Source organism: Eufriesea mexicana, unplaced genomic scaffold, assembly GCF_001483705.2.
Source record: "Eufriesea mexicana isolate 0111107269 unplaced genomic scaffold, ASM148370v2 scaffold3062, whole genome shotgun sequence".
Classification (NCBI taxonomy): Eukaryota; Metazoa; Arthropoda; class Insecta; order Hymenoptera; family Apidae; genus Eufriesea; species Eufriesea mexicana.
The window spans coordinates 130,375-156,716 of NW_016911092.1; the positions used below are offsets into that span (position 1 = coordinate 130,375).

Below are 26,342 nucleotides of genomic sequence, written 5' to 3' on the forward strand. Positions count from 1 at the left end.
TCAAATTTATAACTCTAAGCAGCAATTATAATACATAAGGATCTCGATGTCCACTCGAGACCGTAGGATGGCAACTGAGAATTATTTCGTTTCATGAACGTGCACGGAAGTTTGCACAGCATACAATTTGGAAAACTCGTCTTACAAGTATATAATTTAGAATTTTTCTGACTATTTTTAGCAAACAATTTTTATAACCTGAAATTTACGGTGCTACCACGAGACTCGGATATTTCTGAGCGCAGCAACATCGATCAGTGTCATCACCTAATGTTTTAATTCATCACCACGCTATTTCGTATCCACCGACTGTACTATTAATTGTCGTCCAAGCTGTTTTCCACGGATCGACGACAAATGTTCGCAAATGTTTCGACGCACGTGTTCGCGAACGTTTGTCGGAAACATGCGTTTTCTGGATACCGGTTTTAACTATGATTCCATTTAAAGGCACAGCAATGCTGCGACGACCCTGAGACTCGGTGCATTAATTGCTCCAACTATTCGATGCTTTAACCTCTCGTAAGAAAATACATTTCTTGGCAATCCAGAGGAAAACCGGATCGTTTACATTTTTAAAATATTTGTAAAAATTCTAGGATATTTATTAACTCCTTAAGACTTGACTGTTTCACAAAAATCGGTCAAATATTCTCGAATGCTTTTTATTATCGGTTCACTAAGTGACCGTGATGCCAAATGACGCAGAGTAACGTAGAATAATACCTAATAAGTCCAATAAGAAGCATATGACAACGTTTGGGTACCTTCGTGGCTATCTGCTTGGACTGACTGACCAACGTGAAACTCTGGTACTTATTAATCATCGCGCAAACGACAGTATTCGTGTAAAGCGAATGAAAAGTATTTAGGCCCGAGAAAAATTCGCAAATGAAGAATGTTTGACCTAGGATGTTAAAGGCGTGAAAGAACAGCGTTTGGACTGAATGCCTGAGATCATCGAGCGAAGGCTACCCGGAGTTTTGGGTGGAGGTCTTATTGGAATAACTGCATAGGATGAAAGAGAAAGAGAGACATAGAAACAGCGAATGTGCGTGTGTAAAGGTATATGCTTGGGAAAACGCGTGAACGATGCAGTTAAGAACTGAGTGTCAAGAGCGAAGAGCTAAGAGCTAGACTCTACAGTTGAGAGTCCAGCGTGAGAGCCATAGAAAGATCTTGATCGAAGAGAATACGCATTATGGTCTAACCAAATCGCTGTGACTGCTTTATTCCTGAATGTAATTGTTATTTTTAAATAAATATTCATTGTTAACAATCTGACAACTGCTGCTGCAACTGTTGAGTTGTACTAATTTCGGCGGTTCTCAACTATTTATATAGATATTTACTTGTTTACTTATTTATTTCGTTGATATTTACATCTTCTTGTAATCCTATGTGTGTACCAAGAATTATATTTTGACAATTTTTGGTTTTGGTATTAATTGTGAATACTAAATTAATTCCAAAGCAACTGATAAAAATAGCTTTAAACGATTGAGGTGTGTTAAAAATAACAGTAAATTTAGGAAAATGAAAGATAATGGATACTGGATAATGAATAATGGATTTAGGATAATAGACCAATGTTCATAAACCACAATATTTCCATTTGTATCTTGGAAAGATGGAAACAAAACTTGGTCAGGAAAAACTGTGTACTCTATATACGATGCTTCATCATATGCAACATTTGAAAGTAGCTCAAGTTCCAAAAGAAATGAACATTAGCTGATCGTCATGGTCTTAAGGAAATACCTGCGAGTGTGACCTAATATCCCTCCATAAATTATGTTCCGTGATTACCTCGTGAATCATCGATCATCAATCACAAAGTCCTCTTATCTAATCAGCTACATGACCAATCTTTTGCACTCGAAGGAGTAGCAAACATTTTTTCAAATAAAATATCATAGCATTGAAACTAAGCATAATACATATCCAAATGAAACTCGATTCAAAATTTCAATAAAACCATATACTTTTGACAAATTTCATGTTTTTATCATTTTTTCTTACACAATTAATTTAAAAAAATAGAAATAGGTTTCAGAAACTAATACAATAACAATATTAAGAGAGTGCAACATAGCTTCGTGAGATTTGCAGCTCACAAGTCGGGTACTCCGATGCATTTTACTGACCATGATGATTATGGACCTGTCTTGCACAAATTGAATCTTATCCTGTTAGCATCTAGGAGGACAGTTATGGACTTCCTTTTTCTTAACAAAATTTTAAATGACATGATTAAATGTCCCTTATTTAACGATATAAACCTTTATGTACCTCAAAGAGCATTTAGAACATCGTGTACATTCCGGCCTGTCTGTTACAAATCACGATTCTCAAATACCAATCCTATATGTCGAATCACTTCCTTAGCAAATAATAATCAAGCAATAGAACTTTTTGGTGTTTCTCTGAATGTTTGTCGCAGTTCTATTTTAAGAAATTTGTAAACTCTGCATACGTTCATTTTCTTTGTATTCTAATTGGTTTTCGCGTTTAATAAATAAATAAATAAATATCATTGAAATTAATAATTTTGAATAGAATACAGAGAGTTGTCCAACTCTCCAATGGCATTAAAGCGAGCATCTAGTAAAATGTGGTACCATGTAAAGAGCTGCACAGCTCTTCATCCATGTCAAATCGAAAACGGCATTACACCAGAATTACCTGTACTTTGTCCCTCAACTTTTATCAATAAACGTGCAATCAATTCTCCAATATCCGTCTCTCTGCTCATCCCCATTCCGCGTCTCCTAACATGTACATCTAAACCGCCTCATCAAGCAAGACCATCACCGAACAGCATCCACGGTAACTCCTAACCTCAACCGACATCTCGATCCAAAGAACTTCATCCCATCCGTCTTCCGAAACGATCTTCCCCAACCGATATATTTCCGTCGATGAGTCAATGACCTGAATTGCATCACTGCAAAATGCAACTGCACACGGCGCGTGTGCAAGCGCACTTACGATTAACCACGAAGGAAGAAGGCTCCTGGCCGCTACCTCCGCGCATGCGCGTGCGCAAGCACGCCTGCACGCGACACGCATCGTAATATGCATATCGCGTATTTATACGTACACGTATCGGTCACGCTGGGATGGGATGGCTTCCTTTTGTTGGTAGACGAGCATAAATTAACCGGCAGCCAGCGTGTACCGTGTAAGATAACACACGTAGAAGGGAAAACGAGCGACGATTAGCGGAGAGGGTGGGGGAAAAAAGAAACTGCCGCCATCTGGGCCGCCATAATTAATGAAAACGGTGAATCTGCCGTGAAGATTCCACGCGAGATACCGCGGATGCCACTAAGGCTATCCCGCGATTATCTCTAAGCGTTAGACGGGCACGGATCGAAGCCGGAAGGGGAGTAGCCCATTCACTCGCCGCTGGCAGAAGCTCGTTGGTTCCGGAGCTGTATTTATACCTCAAACAGGCTGCTGCCTCTGACCGACCACACCGCAAAGTGGAGCCCCGTGTTTTCGCCTGACACCTATACCGCGTTTCTTCGCCTGCTAATCAGAGGTACTCGCGAGGATCTGGTATCGACCAGGCGTGCCTTCTACGGGGTGTCTTCGAGGTTTTCGCGAGGAGTTTGTTTGCGGGCTCTGCTGATTCAATTAGGCTACGACATTGCGTATTATCGACGTTTTCCGGGGTTTTCTGTTGCGAGTTTGTTTCGAACAATAGGGCGAGAATGTATTCTCTAAGTCTTCGTTCCGATCTACGTTTAACTACCTTTGACGCTAAACCTACCATGGTTGAACAAATTGACCGATGGATAAAGAGAGGAAAGAGGAATTTTAAAACAAATGAAATACGTGATAGGAAATATTCAAGAATTGATTATACTCCGTTTTACAGCCCTGAATACTGAAAAAGGATGTGGAAAATGAGATATGTTCGTATAGTAATAAGCACCCATAAATTAAAATATAATAAATAATAAAATAAAAGAGGAACGCAACACATTTAACCCATTACAAGGTTAACGTGAAATAAATTACAATTTTTAAAAAAGAAGGGAATTTATTGTATGCTAGTATAGAAGTACTAAAGGTAGTAAAGAGTAATAAAAATATTTAAAGAATACTAAAATCAAATTACGTAGTCAAGTAACTAAAGCGATGACATCGAATGCGGAATTTTGAATAAAAAATTTAAAAATAGTAGGTTTAGTGTGAATTTCATTTAATTTTGGGGATTTTATTTTAGATAGTAGCATGAAACCGTATTCTAAGCTTTCTCTACGTTAGGTTCTTCTATGGCTATTCTATTAATGACAGATTTGCACCTAGTTTCTTCATAGTTTGGACTTATCGCGTTTATATTATACACTCAGCTTGCATTGAAATTATTTTTGGAATTCAACGTTTCGCAAGGCACAGTAACATTTTCACTGCATCTATTTTCCTCCGCAAATTTGTTAATAACTATATCAAACAAACGCGTTGTTTATAACTCGCGCTGAGCTAAATCTCTGGTTAAGTTGGAGGAATTTCATAGTGCATCGTGAATAGCAATAATAATGATTAAAATAATCAATGTCCGGTAGAGTTAATGAAATAACGGAGACAGACAAGATTGTAATTACGCGAGTTTTGAAACACGAGAGAATTTATGATTCTACATATATTCTGTATATGTTCTGTATATATAAAACGAAAAATTACAAATGGAAAATCTGCTCGTTACGGGACACAAAAGGCTCACTTAACAAAGCATACTCAAACAGCGACTTACTGCGACAATAAAACCACGCACTCTTTGAAGTTATATTTCAGTATCAAAATAAGATGCAGTAGAAGTTTCTTTATATTACACGATGCGCGTATGCATTATACCGAGTCTCTTATTTAAGCTATTGTAGGTAGTACTTTAAGAGAGGCAGTAAAATACCATCACAGCATTAACACGGTATAAACTAACTCTTTGGTTAGGTAAAACAAAAATTCTTCCCCCCCTGATATTTTAGAGATTTGATTAAAATTAAAAAATAAATTTAGAGACAATTTAGGAGAAAATAATAAAGAAACAATTGATCACGTACAAACTATAACATGAATAATACTGTATTCGAAATAATGTTAATAATATTGATAAATAGCAATAAAAATAATACTAAATATTAACTGTATGAAATTTGAGATTTTCTAATTCGAGATTTTATTAATTATAATTTGTACTCAATTAATTTTAAAAGTTATTTATAATTTGTTAAATACTTTTAATGGTAATTTTTAAATATTATTAAATATTATATACTTAATAGTATCTTCCTAATAGTATTTTTAATTAAATCAGCTTCACTATACAAGAGTATATTTCCTTCATTAAAAAATACGATAGATGAAATAAAATAAGAAGATAGTCAAATAATGCTGAAGGAGACTTAAAATAAAATCAATTTTTCAACGATAAATGAATCTATCTTGAAAAAGAATTACAGGGAAGCTTTAAAGGCAATTTACATTTTTTTCTCGCAAAGTGCCTATTCCTTTCTTTCACATAATCTTCATATTTTATCGTGAAGTGACAGTATCAGTATCCGGATTAACTTTCAAGATGCATTACGTTCTAATCTATTACACCTCTGGTATCATCATATTTTACATCCCTTCCAATTCAATTCTAAATATGCAGCCCTATATATCATAGCATCCTACGTACCATTTTTATTAATTTGGGAAACAGAATATTAAATTCGAAATGCATTTAAAATATTAAATACAAAATAAATATAAAATATATATAAAAAATAAAATGTATAAGATATATAATAAAATATAAAATATTTTTTAAAAATGGCCTATCAGCAAAGAATTAATATTCATTAAATCTATGAAACCTCGCCCAAAAATCTGTTAATATGAAAAATAACAAAATACCTATCAGTGGAACTGTATTGTTAATAAGTTACATAAATACCATGTAAAACGCACAGTTATGAAGAATAAAAGGGTTGATCACAATAATAAACCACGTTTGAATGGCACTCTCATTCACCCAACGCGATGAAAGCGTCACAAAAGCCTTTCACAAAAAAAAATAACAAGGGTTTCTTTTATCCTTTAACTTTGAAAAAAAAAAAAAGACGAGTACTACAGAGTAAAAAGAGGAACGCTTTTTTATTTTATTTATTTTTGCGAAACGTTGACATTTCATATAAAATAAAAGTTTTTTCCCCTTTCTTGTAACTCGTGTTTCGCTATTATAATTATTTTCATTACTTACGCTGTGCGCATTTTATACCGTTCTGAAAATTTTAGTATACTCGAATTACTGTTCTGCGTGATTTTAACAAAATTTAATTTATACTCGGAAATGTAGAAAAATTAAGTTCAAGGATTTACTGAAAGCTTGGTGAAAAATGTAAATATACATGTCACGTGATGCGTTAAATTATAGTGTAAAGTAGGTTGGGATAAATACATGCAGAAAATAAAATTGCATAATTTTGTCCCCTTTGTGTTAGAATTAAATATTTTTCCTCGTATTCTTTGTTTCTTTGAAAAAAAAAAACGCGAAATTAGGAAAATTTTCGCTAAAAATTTGAAGAACATAAAATTCCTGTAATAAACTACCGTTTTTCTGGTTTATTAGAATGATTTTCTTGAAAAAATCCCTCGAATTTTGAAATCTAGTTTTGTGCATTCTAGTTTAGAAATCTAGTCTGGAATCCACAATCCTCGCCAATTTTCTGCTAGACAAGTATTATATCTATCAATTTCTCCTTCTGGGAGAGTAATCTAGAAGAATATATACTACAAATGTACATATACTAACTACATATTTTTTAAAATAGTTATTAAAATATATATCTTCGATTTAATAACAAAAGTTCCAATAAAATTCTTCAGATTTTTTAATACAGGTTCTATCAAAATTTTCTAAAAATTTCTCAAGCTTCTCACTCAAAATCCCAAAATTTCTTCAAAATTTCTTCAAATTCTTAATAAAAGTTCTCAATAAAGATTCAAACAAAATCCTCAAATATTCTACCAAAATTTATCCAAAATTTCTTAAACCTCTCAGCAGAATTTCTCCCCAATCTTCCAATAGTTGCAATAATACCGAACTCAGCCGTGGCCCAAACCCATACTCAACCCAAGCCTGGGATAAATTCACAAAGACCGTGCCACCCCCAGATATACCCAAATACCAGAGAGAAGTTTGCATAAAATCGAAGGTTGCATAAAATTTTAGAATCACAGGAAGAATACGTCGAAGCAAAATCGAAGCAAATTCAAAGGGTAAACTCCACCCTTTCCCTCAGCTTTGCACCTGTACTCGTTACGTTCCCTTTCAGCAGCTTTCGGCTCTGCTTTGCCTTCGTTCTTCCCCGAATAGAAACCGAGAGTCCTCGCTCCCCCTGTGACCGCGTCGAGTGCTGTCTGGAAAGTCAGCTGGCACAACAGCGTACGCACAAAAACCATCGCGTACGATGAGTCACGAGCTTGCAGCGGCGCGAGGCCACGATTTTCGGCGGACGTGTTTTCAGACCAGGCGAAAGCTCACCGACGGAAATGTTTTAATTCGCGGAAGAAGTAGGAGCAACAGGGAAAGGAAGTTGAACTTCTGGGTACCATCGTTGGTTACACTCGACCATCGCTGCTTGCCGAACGCTTTTGTTATGGTAAACAGGATGAAAGGGTGGGGCAGACCGTAAGAGAAATATTGTGCTATTTTCAGGTCTCGAAACTTAGTATCGTTTTCTTGAAAGGAATTTTTTTTCTCCTTTTTATGTGATTTGGATCTGGTTTTCCATTTTTTCGACCTGTTCAAGGGTAGAATTCTAAAATTTTTAATTTAATTATTGCTTTAATTTATTTAAGGGTAGAATCCTAAATTTTTGTATTGAATTATTTCCTTCGTGTTAATTCGGATCTGCTTTTCCATTTCTTTGATCTGTTCAAGGGTAGGATTCTAAAATTTCTAATTTAATTATTTCTTTGATTTGTTTAAGAATAGAATTCTACATTTTTTTTATTGAATTATTTCCTTCGTGTTAATTCGATTGTTTCATTGTATTTTCTTTTATCCTCACGTTCCAAAAATTAGAATCGAATTATAAAATATTAATTTTTAAAATTTGTATTCAGTAATTAATTTATTGCTGTTGATTCCATTACTTTATTTTATACAATTTTTTCCCCTTTTTATTTATTTAAGGGTAAAATTCTAATTAATTACTTCTTTGCTACTTACCTATCCAAGATTTTTTAAATTGATTCCATTAAAGAGAGGATATTGAAATATATTACGATTTTATTCTTTAAGAAATATTTTTGTATGATATTGTTCGCCTATTTTTCAAATTAATCTAACTTTCTTGTTCAACCTAATTTTTGCTTTCAGTGTATATCGTTGCAAGTTTTAGTTTCACTGAAATTTTAATAATTATTAATATTATTCAGCTCCACCATCTTCAGTACCATAATGCGGTATTAATATCCAGCATAATGCTTAAAATATAGAGCGGGTGAACGACATATATTAGATTATAAATCCTTCCTTTTTCGACGGAAGCTCAGTGAGCGGAGTCTTTCCACTTTGCTGGCACATTTGCTATAGCCAGGACGATAACGATAAGCTCATGCAAATATGTACTGCACTACCACCCACAAAGTGTGTCTTATTTCTCCTCTGATAATTCTTCCTACGGAGATAAGATAGGACTGTTCGAAGAACTACCTACCCTGCTATAGTACAACCATGCTTCACTCTGAAATTAATAAGAAGAGATCATACTTATTCCTCGTTTCTAACATGAGAAAATTCTCTGCTTACTTTCACATAATTCCCTATGAGAACTTTTACCCCTATTTTTGACAAAAATTGTAATAAAATAATTACGAAAAAACCAAACATCAAAAATTTATGAAATACAAATATCTTAATGATTTATTGTATCATTCTCGAGTTTCTACGTACATTAATTGTATCATGCGACACTATGGTAATTCCTAGCTAAATTATCCTGGAGATAAAACGCCATTGTGCTACAACATTACATACAACATTATATTATCTGTGATGCATTATAAATTTCAGTGAAATGAAATTCGAATATCGACAGCAAACAATGATTCAAGAGATATAATATTACAATTAAAACTTTATTTATAATTTACAAATTTACAATTTAGAAGCTTCTACATAAAATCTTTTATTTTTAATTTCCATTACTCACATTTGTAATATCATATTTTCTACTTTCTTGGCGAAACTAGCGTAATTTCCTAGATAAATTCCAAATAAATAATAATATAAAAATTTAATATAAAAAATCAACAAAAAATATAAAGAATTGTGCTGAAAAGGTTAAACGTTTTGTCAAAATACTACACGTAGCATTAGAAATAGTATTAGGATCCAGGATGAACACACAGACGTAGAAATTAAGAAATTCAGGACAATAGGGTATTAAGGTATACCGAGTATAATCTCCATGTTTTATTGCTGTATGATGTATATGGCGGAGCGGCCTAATTAAGTTAATCCACCATATATATGACTCGTTTAAACCCGTATTACGAGGGATTAATAAACGTTTTGGCCGGAACAGAACTTGCTTCCCTCTAAATCTTCTCCAGGGTGCAAGGCTCGAGTGAACCTCGATGATGCACGATGCTATCACAAATGTTGTCCATCAAATTAATCTTGAGCAACTGGTTTAATAGGATGAGTAATAAACCGGTTCGATATGCAAGTTACGACTTATCGACCACTGATTTCAATTTTATTCAGAGCTCGAGATATGATTTGTGGATACAAGAATTTAATATTTTCACTAATTAATTTTTTCTGATATCTTCACTCGTTAACTCTCATTTATATTATTCAAATATTTTGCTCGCAAATTTTCTGCGATATTTTTCCTAATAAAATTTTTAAAACATTTTTGCTAATTAATTTAGCAATTGACCAATATTTTTCTTCTTTCACAGTTAAAAAGCGAAAATATAGTTATTCTATTATTTAAAGGGCACAGTAATTGCATTATGATTAGGATATTATATTAATTTTTTAAAGGTGCAGTAATTCTTGGATTATCATTTATATTAAACTCGTGATATTTTATTTTTAATATCAATTCACGTACCAATTTCATTTCATTTCGTATATTTATAAATTGCTAAAATCACAGATTTTAAAAACGTCAAGAAGAACTATTTAAATACATCTCCTTAACAGAAGGATTCTCACAAATGAAAATTCCACTGTTTAAAATGCGTTAGAAAATTTCTGAAACATTTCTCGTGACTTCTTATTCAAGAGGAATGCCTAACTAATTAGGAAAGCGACATAAAAGGAATCTCGAGAGAATTTCGCATTTGTAATTGCCGTACAGAAGTTTCTACCACGCTGAACACAAAACGATCTGCATGAAACGCAGCTCGGATCAAACTTCAATTTATTCAAAGAACACACGATATAAAGGCCGTAAACTTATTTTCAAAACAAAGATTCGGTTAATTATAATCCGCTAATTACATATGCGCATAATTCATCGCGGTTCGCTTAGAGGAACAATTTAGCCAGAAACTTTAGCTCGATAAGGTATAGCGTATCGATCATAGGTGCAATAAACGTCGATACTCGCACGTCTAACGAGCAAATTAATTTGCGAGGTACCGGAAACGCAATCGCGTAACTGGAAAACATTGTTGCGAACAGTGGTGATCAATAGCCTAAGCGATGACGAGGCAGAGTTGCTTTTAACTTCGCCTCGAGCACTGAGAATAAGCATAATACGCTCTAGGTACACCTACACGCACCCACGCGAACCATTTGCACAAGATACGGGCAACTTCGAAAGTCGAAGGCGATCCTCTATCGTGGTAGCGGGCTCGTGACGGAACCGATCGGGTGTGATCGCCATTTTGTATCAATTTATGCGAATTATCGTCAAGGGAAGGGCACGCGACACACCTTCAGCCGCGAAGAAGATGGAACAGCGGAGAACCGGTGGTGGAGTCACAACCGTCGTCCATCTTTATTTCATTGGAGAGGCTTCAAGGATTTGGGTTACGTAAAACAGAAGGTTCGACTCGATATCCGTTTTATTATTGAGGACGAAAGATGCGAAATTAAGATTTAGGTTAAAAAATTATTAGATTGGAATATATCTCATTTGTACCAATTTTAGACTAGTTTTTAAAGTTTTGTTGCCTCTGTGTAATTATACTTTGTATTTTATTTTATTATTTTATTTATTTAATTCTGTTTAATTATTAGACCATTAAAACAGAAATTTAACGATTGAAATATTTATTAGTAATTAGTACTTCAATATATTAATAATAATCAAATGTCTAAATATTGAAGTTAATTAAGTTAATTGAATACTAAAACTAGAATGATTCTAGATTAAGAAATTATTCGACTTGAATATTTATTACGTGCACTTATATTAAGCTAAACTAAACTATGATGTGTTCATGTATATCATATTTAAATAATCAATAAACTATTAAATATCTCGAGACAAAAATTAACCATAATTAATAACGAATTATTAAACAGATATTTAATTCGATTAAAATTCTTTCTGTAACGGGACAGAATACCTTAAACTACCCTTCCGTCACCGACCCAACCCCAAAAATTAACCATAATTAATACCGAATTTTACTTGCAAATAATTAAACAAAATCACATACTGAAACTAGTAAAAATAATTATTTAATAATAATTCGACTAAAATTCTTTTTGTAACAGAGCAGAATACCTAAAACCACCCTTCCGTCACCGACTCATCCCCAATCGCCCTCACCCTTTGGCAAGATTCAATAGGGGGAAAGAAGAAATGGGAACGTTTGAAAAAAAAAGAAAAAAAAGAGAAAAAAAATCCTCAAACCAATTTGCTTTCACCGATCCCGTAAGCGTTCGCCTGGTGTGCACACGAGGCGATGATGGGGTGACGATTCGAAGGGAACTCGAGATATTCGAGTAGTGGTTCTCGCGCGGCTGTTGGAAAGAGCACCGTGCCAGAAAAAAAGCTCTTCAGCTGAACCGACGCACCGCGACACGACTTTTCAGAATTTATTTCCAAGTACCCACTCTGATATTTCAGCGAGATCGTTAAAGCAGCCGTTTCGGGCATAGTCAAAGAATCGTTATACGCTCAAAGCCAGCGAAGAGCCAATTCGGAATTCCACGATTGTATGTACACACGTACACGAACTTCACTGCCGTCGCAGTCTTTTCCCACTCTTTCCAACTCTACTCCACAACGATTTTGCCTCGGCGAAAAAATCCAACCTGCAGTTGGAAATCGATGAGCAAAAGAGGCTTAATAAGCACTCCAATCGGTTAGCTACTTTATGACAGGATACAGGGATCTGGATCGCTGCTAACCGACGACTGGCAAGTTTGCATTTCAACTTGGGATAAAAATCGGTGTGAGAAAGAGGGTTGATAAGCAGTTCGAGCAGCTGGAGAGTTTATGACACGCTGTTTAAGAATCCTGATTCAGCTAGCTGTGTGCAAGAAAATGGAGAAGCGAGTAACGAAGATTCTAAGCGAGAAAATTGCCTTTCCACGTGTAATTGAAAATCGATGGGGAGGAGGAGAAGCAATTATCGCTCCAATCGTGAAGAAATGTTGACTACTGGTAAAAATATCATATTAACCCTTTGACTGCCATGCCGAAATTACAAGTTTCCCTCAGGATGCCACGGGAGTGCACCGCTAGATGCAAGATTTGTTCGAATATGTTTTTGATGTTCTAATAAAAATTTTTAATTATTCAATGGGGCAGTTTTTATTTCAAAGTATCTTTTAATTAGCGGTTACGATTTTTATAGATTTTTTATCGATTAGCGATCGATAAAAAAAGGAGTGTTGATAAGCACTGCAATTGGCTAGATACTTCGACCACGGTGTAAAGATTCCGATTGCTGGTATCTGTCTACGGGAAAGTTACCTTTCAACGTGGGATTAAAAATTGACGAGCAGAAGAGAGTCGATAAACAGCTAGAGCTGTTGGCTACTTTCTGACACAGTGTATTAAAATTCTGATTGATCTAACACTTTGGCAGAAGAAGGATAAGCGAGTGTTGCAGGTGAAAAGTTTGCATTTCAACGTGGAATTAAAAATTGATAAGTAGTTTGGTCTGCTGCATATTTTATGCTATACTGTGAAAATTGTGATTGCTGCCAACTGATTGTCACTAATAAATTTGCTATGTACTATATCAATTTGATATATGAAATTACGTAAATTATATGAATTATTGTATAAATTGACTACATTTTGGAATTTCTTTCCTCTTTATTGCTTTTATCCTGCGTCGAGTATTCAGTTTGAACACTATTCTCCCACACCTCTAACCACTCTGGATTAAATATCCTTCATTAATGTATCTATCGATCGACTAAATACTCTTCATTCGACTCGACATAAATACTATCACTTGCACCATACGAGATAATTACTTAATTCGAGACAAGTTATTACCTTTTTAACATTTCCATGGGGATTATAAATGAAAATTCCGCCACCGAGGGGGAAGAACGTACAGACGTTGAATTCGAACAAAGAATCGTTAAGATTTTACGTAGTTCATCGCGTTATATTCATCATAGGTGATCAATTAAATGGTGCTAATTACAGGTAATTAGACTTGTTCCTAATTATCTTTTACAACTTAGCCGGTGGAAGCAAGATTAATCAGCATTCATCTCGATGCTAATACGATCGAAGGGGAAATTAGTGGTTTCAAAGGGTCTCTTTCGTAAGCAGAAATTAAAATCATACTTCTTACAATTAAACAAGTATTCTGGGAAAATCGTACGAAATAATTTTAAATATTCCAACTGAATTTTACGTGTAACACCAATTGTAATGAATTTGAAGAAAATTCCATAAATTAAATATTATTATCACGTAGTAAAATTTTTAAATGATTTTGCAAATTTAAATACACGTTCTTTTACAAGAAATATTTTACGTTATTTTACGTAACCGAGATTAGTGTTGTATAATACTTAAAACTTTATTATTCGCAGAAATAACATGGCAGAAATCCTAGGGATATTTTAATTTTTAAATAATTTTATCTTAAAAGGGAAATAAAAATAAAATTCTACTTTAAAATATTATTTAGCTAAAATCCAAAAATTTCCAGGATTCCAAGAAGCTTCTTAAATAATCCTCCAAATCTAAGCAGGAGTTCAGTTTCTACTTATTGCAATTTTAACAAGCTGCGCGATATTCGAGATTCTAACGAGACTTTCACGAAAAAGAAGAACTAGCGAAATTCTGCGGTAAATTATCCGTAAGGAGACCAGATATGCTCATGTTGTCACGGATGAATAAAAAGTGCTGGAAAGCGTTGATCAGCGTTACCAAACAAGGAAGCGGTCGGTTCTCACATTTCGATCCGCCTACAAGGATCACAAAGGTCTCACGGTGAGAGTGAACGAGAATTCCTCGACGTTTAATTCCTTTAATCTCGTGAAATGATTTCTTCGTAGAAAAAAATGAGGAAAAAAACGAACATCTATTTCTATTGCTTGTGTTTACATGATTTTTTCACCAAGATAACAGATTTATCGCAAACGAGCGTAGAAACGGAACAGGAAACACCTGCGGTGCCATTCGCCACCATCGACTACTCTATTTTTCAGAACAGTTCTAGGAGAGTTGAAATTTATTAGACATTAGCGAAATCTAATTTATCAATTTTAATTGGCTATTTCAATTATAATCAAATATAACGAAATATCTATAATTTGGGATTATATAATTAATATTTGAATTGAAATAATAATGTATCTATAATTAGGAATTATTTAATTAATATTTAATTTAAAATAATGAAATATATAACTAGGAATTTCAAGTAAAAAATAATTCCTCCCCTTTTATCAAAAAGTGAATACATTTTACTATATTATAACGAAAAAGGAGGAATATAAATATGCAATGGATCTTACATAAACTAATTAAGAAATTATGTATGTTCTTGAAAGCTTTGAGGAACTAATATAATATCATGGATGAAAGGGACGTTATGCGTTTTAACGAGTAAAATATTCAGAGCGAGTATTAAATTATTATTTTAGCGATCAATAAACCGTGTAAGTAAGCGGTTATTTAATCATTCTAAACACTACAACTGGGATATTAAAAATAAAACGAGTAATATTTGAAGTGTCTTCATAATGAAGACATTATAAATTGTTTCTTCTACAGGAAAATAATTTTTATCTTAAGTTTTAAATAAATTTAATAAAATACTAATGTAGTCGCATATATATCATATATTTAAAGTTATGACATACAATGGGAATTTTAGTTTGCGAGTATTTTTAATTTATTAAATTTTGAATTAATATAATAGCAAAACACTTACAAATTCAGTGATCGAGTTATTCGGAAAACACGGATTCCAGCTATGCAAAGACTGTGCTGCATTCGACACACGATATCGATACCCTTATCTGAACAAGCGTCGAATTCAATTTCAACCCTCGCCTTTAGTATAAAAGCGAGCCACGTATCAACCTAATTTTTTGTGCACGCGACCTAAAATCTGCATGTTTGATCAAACCAATAAAAAATTACAAACGATATCAATATTGACGTACAAAAATTATTGGAATATTTTAATTATCCGATTTTATACAATTTTGTTATTTTTACTATAATTCTTCGATTTTATTCAATTCTTTTCGTACGTATTTTTGTTACAGAAAAATTATTTCATTACAAATTTACTTCGCGAAATTCCATTTAATTTAATATAAATTTGAATATTAAATGAAATTTTGTATATTACACGTATAAATAATATTTTAATAATTTAATATAATATAATTTTAATATTTATATAACATAAAATTGTTTCGTAGGAAAATTTTCGTAATACAAAGGAGGAATACATTACGAAATTTATTTAATGGAGTAATAACATGTACCTACGGCTAATATTTTCAGTTGCATGGTTTATTCATAGGATGATGTCATCTCTGCCTGGAGATACCTGGCCCAACCTCTGAAAACGATGACGAATTTGCAGAGCATCGAGCGAAAGACGAAAAAACAAAGAACGAAAATGCAAGCTGAATGAACAATGGAGTGCTAAGAGACACTGAAAGTCGGAAAAACCTAAGAATGCATATAATCCTGGAACATGATCTTGAAATTTTGTAACAATGCAGAAAAGCGGTAATACTGACGTTTAATTAACAGGGGGTTAAAACCGTGAAAAGCAAAAAGAGTTAAAATAAGAGGTAGGATAGGAATGCATCCTATCATCATTTATCTTTGCATCCGTTGTTCAATGTTCTAATTAACCCTGCAAGACGTTCATTTACATTCATCGCTGTTATTATGCATATAACACTGCATAAGGTAACCGTAAACGTTTTCTAGATCTCTGTGAAAAACTCCTCGTCGACATATTTATTCTATGTAATTTACCGTATTCAGTCAATTTCGTGTACTTTTTTTAATTATATAGGGCACGCAGGAATGTAAATTATATTTGGAACACAATTGAAAATGTTCAGAGTTACTTATGTTATAATACAGGGAAAAATTTATAGTGTTTAAAATTATCACATTAAATTGGAAATAAATTTTTTGAAGAATACAGGAATGTAAATTATTTTTTAAACAGAATCCGGAAGTTTCAAAATTATTTTTGTCAATATATGGGAAAATTTATAGTGTTTAAACTTATCACATTAAATTGGAAATAAATTTTTTGAAGAATAGAGGAAAGTAAATTATTTTTGGAACAGAATCCGGAAGTTTCAAAATTTTTTTTGCCAATATATGGGAGAATTTATAATTTTTTAAATTATTAAATTTGGAATGAAATTTTTTATTACAAAAGATATTACATCTAAGAGAAAAGAAGAAATTCTTCCCTGATAGATTTATCCTCTGTTTCAAAACTCTTGTTTAACACATAGCAAAATTCCCAATTTATAATAAAATATTGCCATTACTGTACTTCCTTGGACACTAGAACCCCATACCCCTCCAATCCTATACTCTAATTGAATATTTTTTCATAGCACAAAGAAAAATCTCAAATTTCAAGAACTCTTAAAAAAAATCGCAATGATCTCTGAAACAACGCAACGTAATCAATTACAGAATCTAAAACGATTGAATTTCAATCCCGTTTAACCTGACCACGCGATATCATGCCCTTCCACGCTGTCATTACCATCCTCTTATTAATCCAAACTCGCGATCACTGAAAAGAACAAACCGACTGATAACAAGATGGAAACCCGACGATTCAGGTTTCGAAAGGCAGACACCCACTTTCCCACCGTATGGTCGACCAAAAATTCATTAATATCGAATTATTGCGTCAATCGATCACCACCCACGTCTGCTAAAACCGGTCATTGTTGAGGTAACAAGAGGGCGAGAGTGTCCACGTTAACGGTGGACAACGCGGCCAGCGAGACGGCGTTACGCCCAGAGGATTTTTATTTATCAAACCAATGCGATTTCTCGTAACATCCTGACTGGTTTGCAGAAGTAGGTAGCCGATCGTCATTCCGAGCCTACGCGTTCACCGCTCGTCGGTCCACGCAGAACCGAAAGGAAGTCCGCGGGATCCACGCAGACACGCAACCAGGGAACCAGCTCTCTACACTCGATACGTGACCACCCTGTTAATTAGTTGTGCAACCAGTCGACAACACCCAGAAAGCATTGAAAGTCTGCCGAAGCGTGTCGAAAATTGCACCGTGGCCATCTGTGGGAACTGTTTTGATGCTGGGGATTGGTCTTCGGGTACTTGACCAACAGGCTATGCTAAGAGACCAGTTTTACCGATTTACCTGGTTCTTGTATCAATCGTTCGTGTGATTGCGTGGAATACAGGTGATCAAGAGTGGAGAAGAGGAAGATTGGAAATTTTTTGGATCCTTTTTCTGTGGATTAGGATCTTAGATATATCTTTCTAAGTTATTGGTACTTGGTGTTTGCACAGTTCCGATATTAATGTACGTAAGCAATATTTTAATATACAATTTCTATCGTTTCTTTTTTCCGTTTTTGACTTGAAATTAATTCTGGTATTCCTTAAAAATATAGTATATTTTAATATAATTATAGTGTGAGTATAATAGATTTTCTGAAATTAGAATATGTTATCTACACATTTCTACTGTCTTGTCTGCATAATATATCGTTTATATTTTAATGCAAATATTTTAATATTTTAACCTAATTAAACAATTAGATTCCTATAGCCTATATTAACTTTTGCTATTATTTGTTACATATCATGATATTACAAATCTTATGTGTACCTATGTTACAGAATTATCTTTTCTTTTACAGTACTAATATTACATATAAATATAATTCAGTATTATTTCTTTCTCTAAATAGTATACTATATTATTATGCGAAAATGTACCGAGATTTTAAAGTGTATTTTCCTTCAAATATTTACTGATTCTAGGTAAAGAATATACCTACCTAAATTCACATTCTGAACAGCTGAGATCTAACCAATATGCACTGTGTTAACACAAGATTGGTAAAATTATTAGCTCTAGCTTACTATGTTATAATAGAGGATTAGAATATGAAGAATGTTTCGTTTGTCTAATAACTTAACTGCTTGCTTTCGCTGTGCCTAGTAATTTACACGATTTAGTAAATTAGTTCTGCTTTTATTTGGTGACATTCGCTAATACTCAACTGCGAAGAGTATTCGTTTCGAAATTTTCCACCTCCAAATTGACGGCAATGAATTTATTATCCAAGTTTTGCATTTTTCCAAGGCATATGTTTACTTTGGAAAGATCAAAGGGCTTTAGGTGTACCGGAGGAAAAAATTGATGGCTCGCGTCCAACAAAATAAAGCTTTCCCAAAAATCCCTTTTCAAATGCGAGTTTACGATACTGTATTGAAAGATTAAAAGATTTGACGAGTAACAGACGAAAGGAGGAAGAGTATCGAAAACAACGATCGAAAAAGAATTCGATGTTTACACCACTTTGTACGACATCAAAAAATCCATCATACCTCTACAACTCTACAACCTCCAACAACTATTAAATTCGATTATTTACTCTACATAATATACAAAAAAATATAAAAATTATGAAATCCAATAAAATATTTCTATTTTCAAATTTCCATAAAAATGATACTTCATTTATATTATATTAAATCATAGATCTGAATCCCTACCTAGCCTACCTAGCCAATACACTCACTAACTCTCTACCAAATATCAAAATACTAACCAAAAAATAGCAGTAGAATAAATATCCATAACTAAAATAAATAATAAAATAAACAACTGAAAAGCACTAGCGAGAGAGACTCGTTTCAAAAGCAAGAACCACAACGTCCAAATAAAAGGTTATTTGCAGAGAAGCACCTCGCTGGTCGTTTCCCACAGCTTCTGTCTGACAATCTGCACGCCCCCGACGAAGTTGCAGCCGAAGATACGAATTAGCTAAATTATCTTCGTCCTTCCCTGGAAAACATCGTTCCTCAGAAGACAGCCGACACTTTTGTTACCTTCGGCTCGAGTGGACCCTGAGGAAGTAAAAAAAGCTTGCTCTAACGCTGGTAGCAGAACGCAAACCACCGATGCTGCACCGCTAAAAATGACACCATCCGCAATCATCGCCGGTCAGACACCGTGACCGTTTCATGGTTTGAGAGTGAAATCTTGTCCTTGACACTATTGTCCTTCGTCACTGGGCTCACACGACGAACAGTGGCAGTAAATCGCTGACAAACGCGTCCAGTGTGATTCTTGGCTGAAAATATTGGGTTGGTAGCATACAGCTGCAGAGAGATTGTGATCGTGAATTCGATTATGATACCTTGGAGAGTGCAGTGAATCAGAAACTATTCCTGGTACACAAAGAAACATGTTCTATACTGTTTATTTTATTTATTTTTATTGCTGACTTATTCTATTTTCCTCTGCTTTATTTCATTTATTTTGGGGATAAGTTAATTAATAATTGATATTTTACAACGGATTTGTAGTACGATGAAATTTGTTATCTGATAAATATCGACGTCTTTATGCTACTGCAATTTTTAATAGAATGAAACTGTAATAATTGAGTTTGATATTGCAAGTCTCAATGAAACAATTAAACCTTCTTTCTGTGAATATTGGTTGTATGACAGTGTGAGAGCAAGAGAGAGAATTTTCTAGATAGTGTGAATCTTTTTGTTTAAAATATTATATTGCGAATTGATGTCAATATTTAAATATTATTATATAAATATATTAATTTGTTAACTGTTAAAAAACGTCCAAGAAATTGGTTCCCATTTCTATCCACACTTTCATGCAATAGGTAACATGAAAATTTTTCACGAATAACTGCTCCAAATTATTTTATGAATTTTACTATCACGATAATCATCGAAATTAATAAAGTGAATTCTAATCTACAAAATTACCCAGAATTTTAACATTCATGACTCCTATCTCTCTTTCTATTATTCACTCCAAATAAATTAATCCAAATATCACAAAATTGAACATCATCGATACATTCCATGACCCACATCAAACAGCATCCCACTTCAGCTGCATATTCTGATCGAAAGCAAAAGGAAAATATCGACGAATAGTAAATCATAAATCCCTCTTTGGCCATCTCGAGGTCCCACCTTTTTCCAATAGCAAAACACTATGCCTGCCGGCAACTGGCAATGAATCGCGTACCACAGTGTTGTTCAACATTTTTATTCATCGATTAACGATAAACGTCGACGCTCTGCACCGGATATGCATTTGCTCGACGCCCGGTGCAAGCGAACTCACCGTAACTCTGGTTTGTCGAACAGATACCAACGATATGGAGAGATTTCCTCTCGAAACTGTGTTATCAGAATCGTTATTAATTCTCCAAGCGACCTGGTTTCCTTAAACACTGGTCAGGTAGCGCTTGACACCTGGTAGCGTAAATCGTGCGATGTTAGCTCACAGGTAATCCCAAATTGAGATTTCAACGCGTGGAACCGTGATTATGCGATACCTCGATTCGATATCCCGTGTTTAATATACTATAGAGCGATGACGTGTGGATAATAGGTAAAAAATTCGAGGACGTTGATCTATGAAGAGTTTAGCTCGCAGAGTAGACTATAGGCATCAGAAAATTCGGAAAAATCTTCTCTAAATTGAGAAAAAGAACCGAGAACTCGAAGAAATCGTGGGGTTTGAAAGAAACTTGATGACTCGAGAGAAAGAGAGAAAGAGAGAAAGAGAGAATAAGGAAGAAGAGCTTAGCAGAATGTTAGAGATCCCTAAAGACGTTTATATCTCAAGTATTACATACGTTCGAGTATGATCTCCATAGGATACTCGATTCATCCCAAATTAATCGGTTTCTTTCGAGCCACTTACCTGATTGGATACAGATCGGGAATCCAACTATATCAATATTCGAACTTATGGTATCTCAGGTGCAGAGATAACTGATTGGCTAGGTTGACCGATTAACTGTGAACTCTACTGTTATAAAAATGCTGCCTGTCACGTATTTTGACCCTCAAAATATTCCCATTTAATATCCTATTCGACTTCTTATTCACTGGTCAGAAAAATATCGTCAGCTTTGTAACAGAAAATCTTTGAACTCCTATTCTTCTTTAGCCAAAAATCGTCGAGTGCAGAGGGTTAATTTTTGCTTGAAGTTGCGACACGCTTTTTCCTACAACCACAGGCTATCTCTTAGGGGTCTGAGGAACCATTATATCGGGTCGAAGTAAAATTCAGTTCCACGACCTTTTATTGTGTCTCGTTAAGAAACAGCAGGAAACGAAAAAGCTGACTCTTCTGCAAAGGAAGCAGCTGTTCTCTCTCGCAGTGAATCAGAAAGGCCAATCCTATTCCAAGATCTGGTCACCTCCGTACAACACCTTGAGAAACAAGAATGGGACAGGATATGGACCCCCTACAGGATGACAAAAACGCACGACGTGGTGCAAGATTCTTATCAACTGATGACTATCAATACTGCGCACAAAAGGGATAATTGCGACGAGATTGAGAACTGGACACTGCAGACTTGTGAATATGATTGACAAAATAGGTTTATGGATTAGTCGAGTTCAAGCAATTGCACTGACTTCATGTTTAACAGCTTTTTCCTATTTTCTAACCATTCGTCGCCTTGCCTGCAAACTTGAGATCTCATCGCAAGAGGCATAAAACTTCGACTGTTATAATTACGTGTAATAATTAAACAGCGAGAGTGAGATCTATGCTCACGTGATAGCTTTTACACGGAATATCATTAAGAAAATAATCCTTCAAAGTTTCATAAACCTCGCCGTATATTAAACCCGTAATTTCACCGGGATAATATAAAACTAAACTGTTACGAACTATATTGACACTTGTCCTGAAATACCCTGTACAATACTCGTTAAAACAATCAGAAAGTTTCGTACACTGGATATAAAAAGCATCACCAGGCTGCTTTCAATTCAACATTCAAAAACCTATTAAATTAAGCTTTACCTAATACCTATCAAATACCATTTAATACGTTGACTGCCACGCAACTTTTCACGATTTCGGTCTAGGAAGCCAATTTGATTTAATCATGTTATATTATTAAAAACTTTATTTATAGTACACAGTAATAATCAAAAAACGTAAAAAATGTTTTTCTTTTTTTTTAAAACATGTTACGAATTGTTTCGTAGTTGATGTGCAAGATTGTTTTAAAAATTATCACAAACTATAAAAATGTTATTCTGCATGAATAAACTTGTATAAACTTTTTCTTCTTGAATTATACTATAGTTATACTATAGTTATACTATGGGTTTCCTTGTAGCTGTACAAATATGGCAAATAATGAAGGGACGAGATAACTCGTAGTAGGCGTCCTGGGCAAGTAAACCTACGAGATATCTCGTAATTGGCAGTCAACGTGTTAAATTAGCCTTTATCTAATACCTATCAAATACCCTTTAAATTCTGATACAGTATATTCATTATTGTTCAAAGGGACTAATCATCTAATTCAATTACAAAAATTTGAAGTTGTAAAAGCGAAACAGGATATTTAATCATGGGAGTACTCGTTAAAATACAGGTACCTGAAAATTTTTGTAATAATTTGTTATACTTATACTTAATATAAGTATAAAGGTATAAATTAAATTTTAAGGCAATAAATTTTCTCCTGCATGGATTTTGTTTGAGAAATAAATAGTTTCCTTGAATCCCAAAATAATTTTCGGCGAAATAATTTTAGAAAAAGAGAAAACGAATATACAAGAGGTATTATTGGACGTCCAGGTGCTCGACAAGAAGAGCTGAAATACTGGCGAAATGTCAAAATCAATTTCCAGGCGGACGTGCTATACAAACGGTTGAAAGTTTTAACTAGCATAGAAGACGCGATATTTACGCGAAACAATCATAAATATGGATTGAATATGATTAAAATGAAAATCATATATTTCGTGACCTGGCGAAATTGGTTTTGTCACAGTGACAAATTGGAAAGTTCGAGCGAAATTTGTATTTACCGTCATAAATTTCAAGGCTATATAACAAAAGTCATACAAATTTAATAAATTATTTCTTTCAACACGTTCAATTTATTTTTACTAAATATTACTTTAATAAATAGAGTACTATACTCGAAATAAATAGTAATCCCAAATATAAAAAATATACAGAAATAAATATAATACTGCATTTTAAATATTGTAAATTATATACTAAATATAATTTAGAACATTTAATGTATATTACTTTAATAAATAGAGTACTATACTCGAAATAAATAGTAATCCTAAATATAAAAAATGTATAGAAATAAAAATAATACTGTACTTTAAATATTGTAAATTATATACTAAATATAATTTAGAACATTTAGTGTAATTACTTATTTATATTTATTTGTATAATTTATAATATAATTATATTAAATATTGTAAAAATCTAAGGAGTACTTACAGACTTTTATTTTTCATTATGGTATATACATAAGATGTATTTTCTTCTCTTTTGAGTTTATATCTTACATGCAGAAATCGAGTCATAAAGCAAATATTTGTTATTACGAGGTCCCATAACACACTTATTTTAATCCAAGTTTTTGCTAAACAAATATCGAATCACTCTGAAATACATCTTGACTCATTATCGAATCTCCGTTTAAGCTCCATAGTGCATGCTCTAATCGGATTATCTCTTTCGTGGAATAATTCGAGAGGACTTCAAGTAAGCCATAAAATGAAGTACTGCAAATTTTATAATCTTCGATTTTATTACATATAATTATTGGTCTTTATAACATGTAAACAAATGAAGAATTTCAAGAAACATAAATATAATTTTGATCGCGCTTTCTATATATACCGTCATAAATATAGAAAGTAAGGTGTTTATGTGCATTTCTGAAATATTTTGCAAATAAAAATATTTTTTAGATCATCGGATAGTTACTGAAAGCTAATTGCGACAACCAGACTAGGAATTTGCTATATGTCAATATTGTTGCACATATTTTAATATGTGAAAGTTAGTCTTATCGAGGAATTTGCATATTTTATACTTTCATGTAAGTATACGATTTAAAACGGATCTTTTTTGTAAATATTTTACAAATTTCACCTCTTCGAACAATCCAAAAATGAATCCACTGTAATTACAAAGACTAGACCAATTTACCATAAATTAATCTTATTAGAATGTATTTTAATAGTAAACTTCAGCTATCTCATCATTTCCATTTCAACATCACGAAATCTGCATACTGTATACTTTCACGTAAATGCAAGAGTTGAAACCGAATTTTTATTCAAGTTTCTAATACACCTTACACGTTCCCTACGAATTTCATGTTTCTTCAAAAAATAAATCAAACCTAATGAAACATTCTAAAACCCAACCCAGAACCCTGAACTCAAAACAGAATGAATTCTAATCGCAACAACCAAACCAAATATTCATTATACAACAGTCCTATCACAATATATTCTATATAGTAATATATTACACGATAATAATAAATAAATTGTTATTTAAGTTCTTAATACATTTTATACCTTTTCCAGAAAATTGCATAAATCTTTTCCAAACCAAATATTCACTATACAACAGTCCTATTACAATATATTGCAATCATAATATGAGCCCTTCACTGCACAAATCGATTAACTCTACTTTTTGAAAAATCTTAAATATAAAAAGTTATGACTATACTAAGTGCTTTAACACTTAAATTTTTTAAAAGATTTTATTAAGATTTTTCAAAAAGTGGAGTTAATCGATTTGCGCAGTAAATGACACATATATTACACGATAATAATAAATAAATTATTATTTACGTTCTTAATACATTTCACACTTTTTCCAGAAAATTTGCTAAACTTTTTCAAACCTAATAAAAAGCTCTAAATTAAAAAATTGAAATATCACGAAATCAGTATTCCCTCTATCTCCGTATCGTGTTCATCGTGAAGAACTTCAATCTCCTTAAGCATCGGCCGGAAAACTCAAAGCCTGAAGCGCGAAGACAAGCAAAAAAGTTCGATAAGAAACGTCATGGTGGACGAGCGAAGATTAATTATCACGTAATCTCGTGGCCCACATATAACGCCCAGCGTGGTAACATACGTAAAGACCATCTCGTAACTTACGTAAACGGTCGTGACGGTCGCGTTTCTAACCATATCTCTGACGTCGTCTATTTCTCGTCTGGACGTTCCAGGCGCCGCAGTGGGCGCCAGCATCACTTCGCTGGCCATCCTAGAAACTTCCTTCTTCTATCAGCGGGACGTCACCGGAAATACCACTGTACACGATACCACATCGACACTTTCCAAAAATGCATCGGACCACGTCGATGTTTTGCGATCGTCCCCCGCGAAACACCCAATTCCGACACTTCCAACCTCGAATGCCTTTGAAAACACTCCTCCACTATGGACTACGACTCTCTTCCACCCAGCAAACAGTCGAAACATCCACGAACACGTGTACAAAACCTCGGTGATACAGTGTCACTGGTTCCTTCTCGAAGAATCTCAAACAGCGACCTCCATTGAAGGGAAATCGGTTCGCAGACAATCTCCTATTTACACTCGCATTAAACTTGGTAGTAGAGATCGTGAAATGATCACTATTTAATAAAACACAACGTGGATTATTTCTCCAATATCGTCATCTCGACGATAATCTCCATGAGAAGGGAGCCTAAGATCGTGGAAGGCTGAACGCGTTATAGGCTAAGAGATTCGCATAAAATATTGGTCAAAAGAGACTCCTATTCGAGGTCATAATTTCCGTGGTAACACAGACGAATGCATTCCTG

General features: G+C 33.8%; 1 protein-coding gene across 13 annotated transcripts in view; it reads right to left on the reverse strand.

The window, feature by feature from the left end:
- The window catches only part of Patronin (calmodulin-regulated spectrin-associated protein patronin), a 149,560-nt gene that overhangs the window by 98,364 nt on the left and 24,854 nt on the right, over positions 1-26,342 (reverse strand). The window contains exon 1 of one of the 13 annotated variants that reach the window (XM_017904721.1): positions 25,669-26,073. The exons of the other annotated variants lie outside the window; for them this stretch is intronic. Within the exon in view, the coding sequence (XP_017760210.1) occupies positions 25,669-25,776 (108 nt within the window). The 5' untranslated portion in view covers positions 25,777-26,073. Of the gene's footprint in view, positions 1-25,668; positions 26,074-26,342 lie in introns of those variants that run through there. 13 annotated transcript variants of the gene reach the window in all.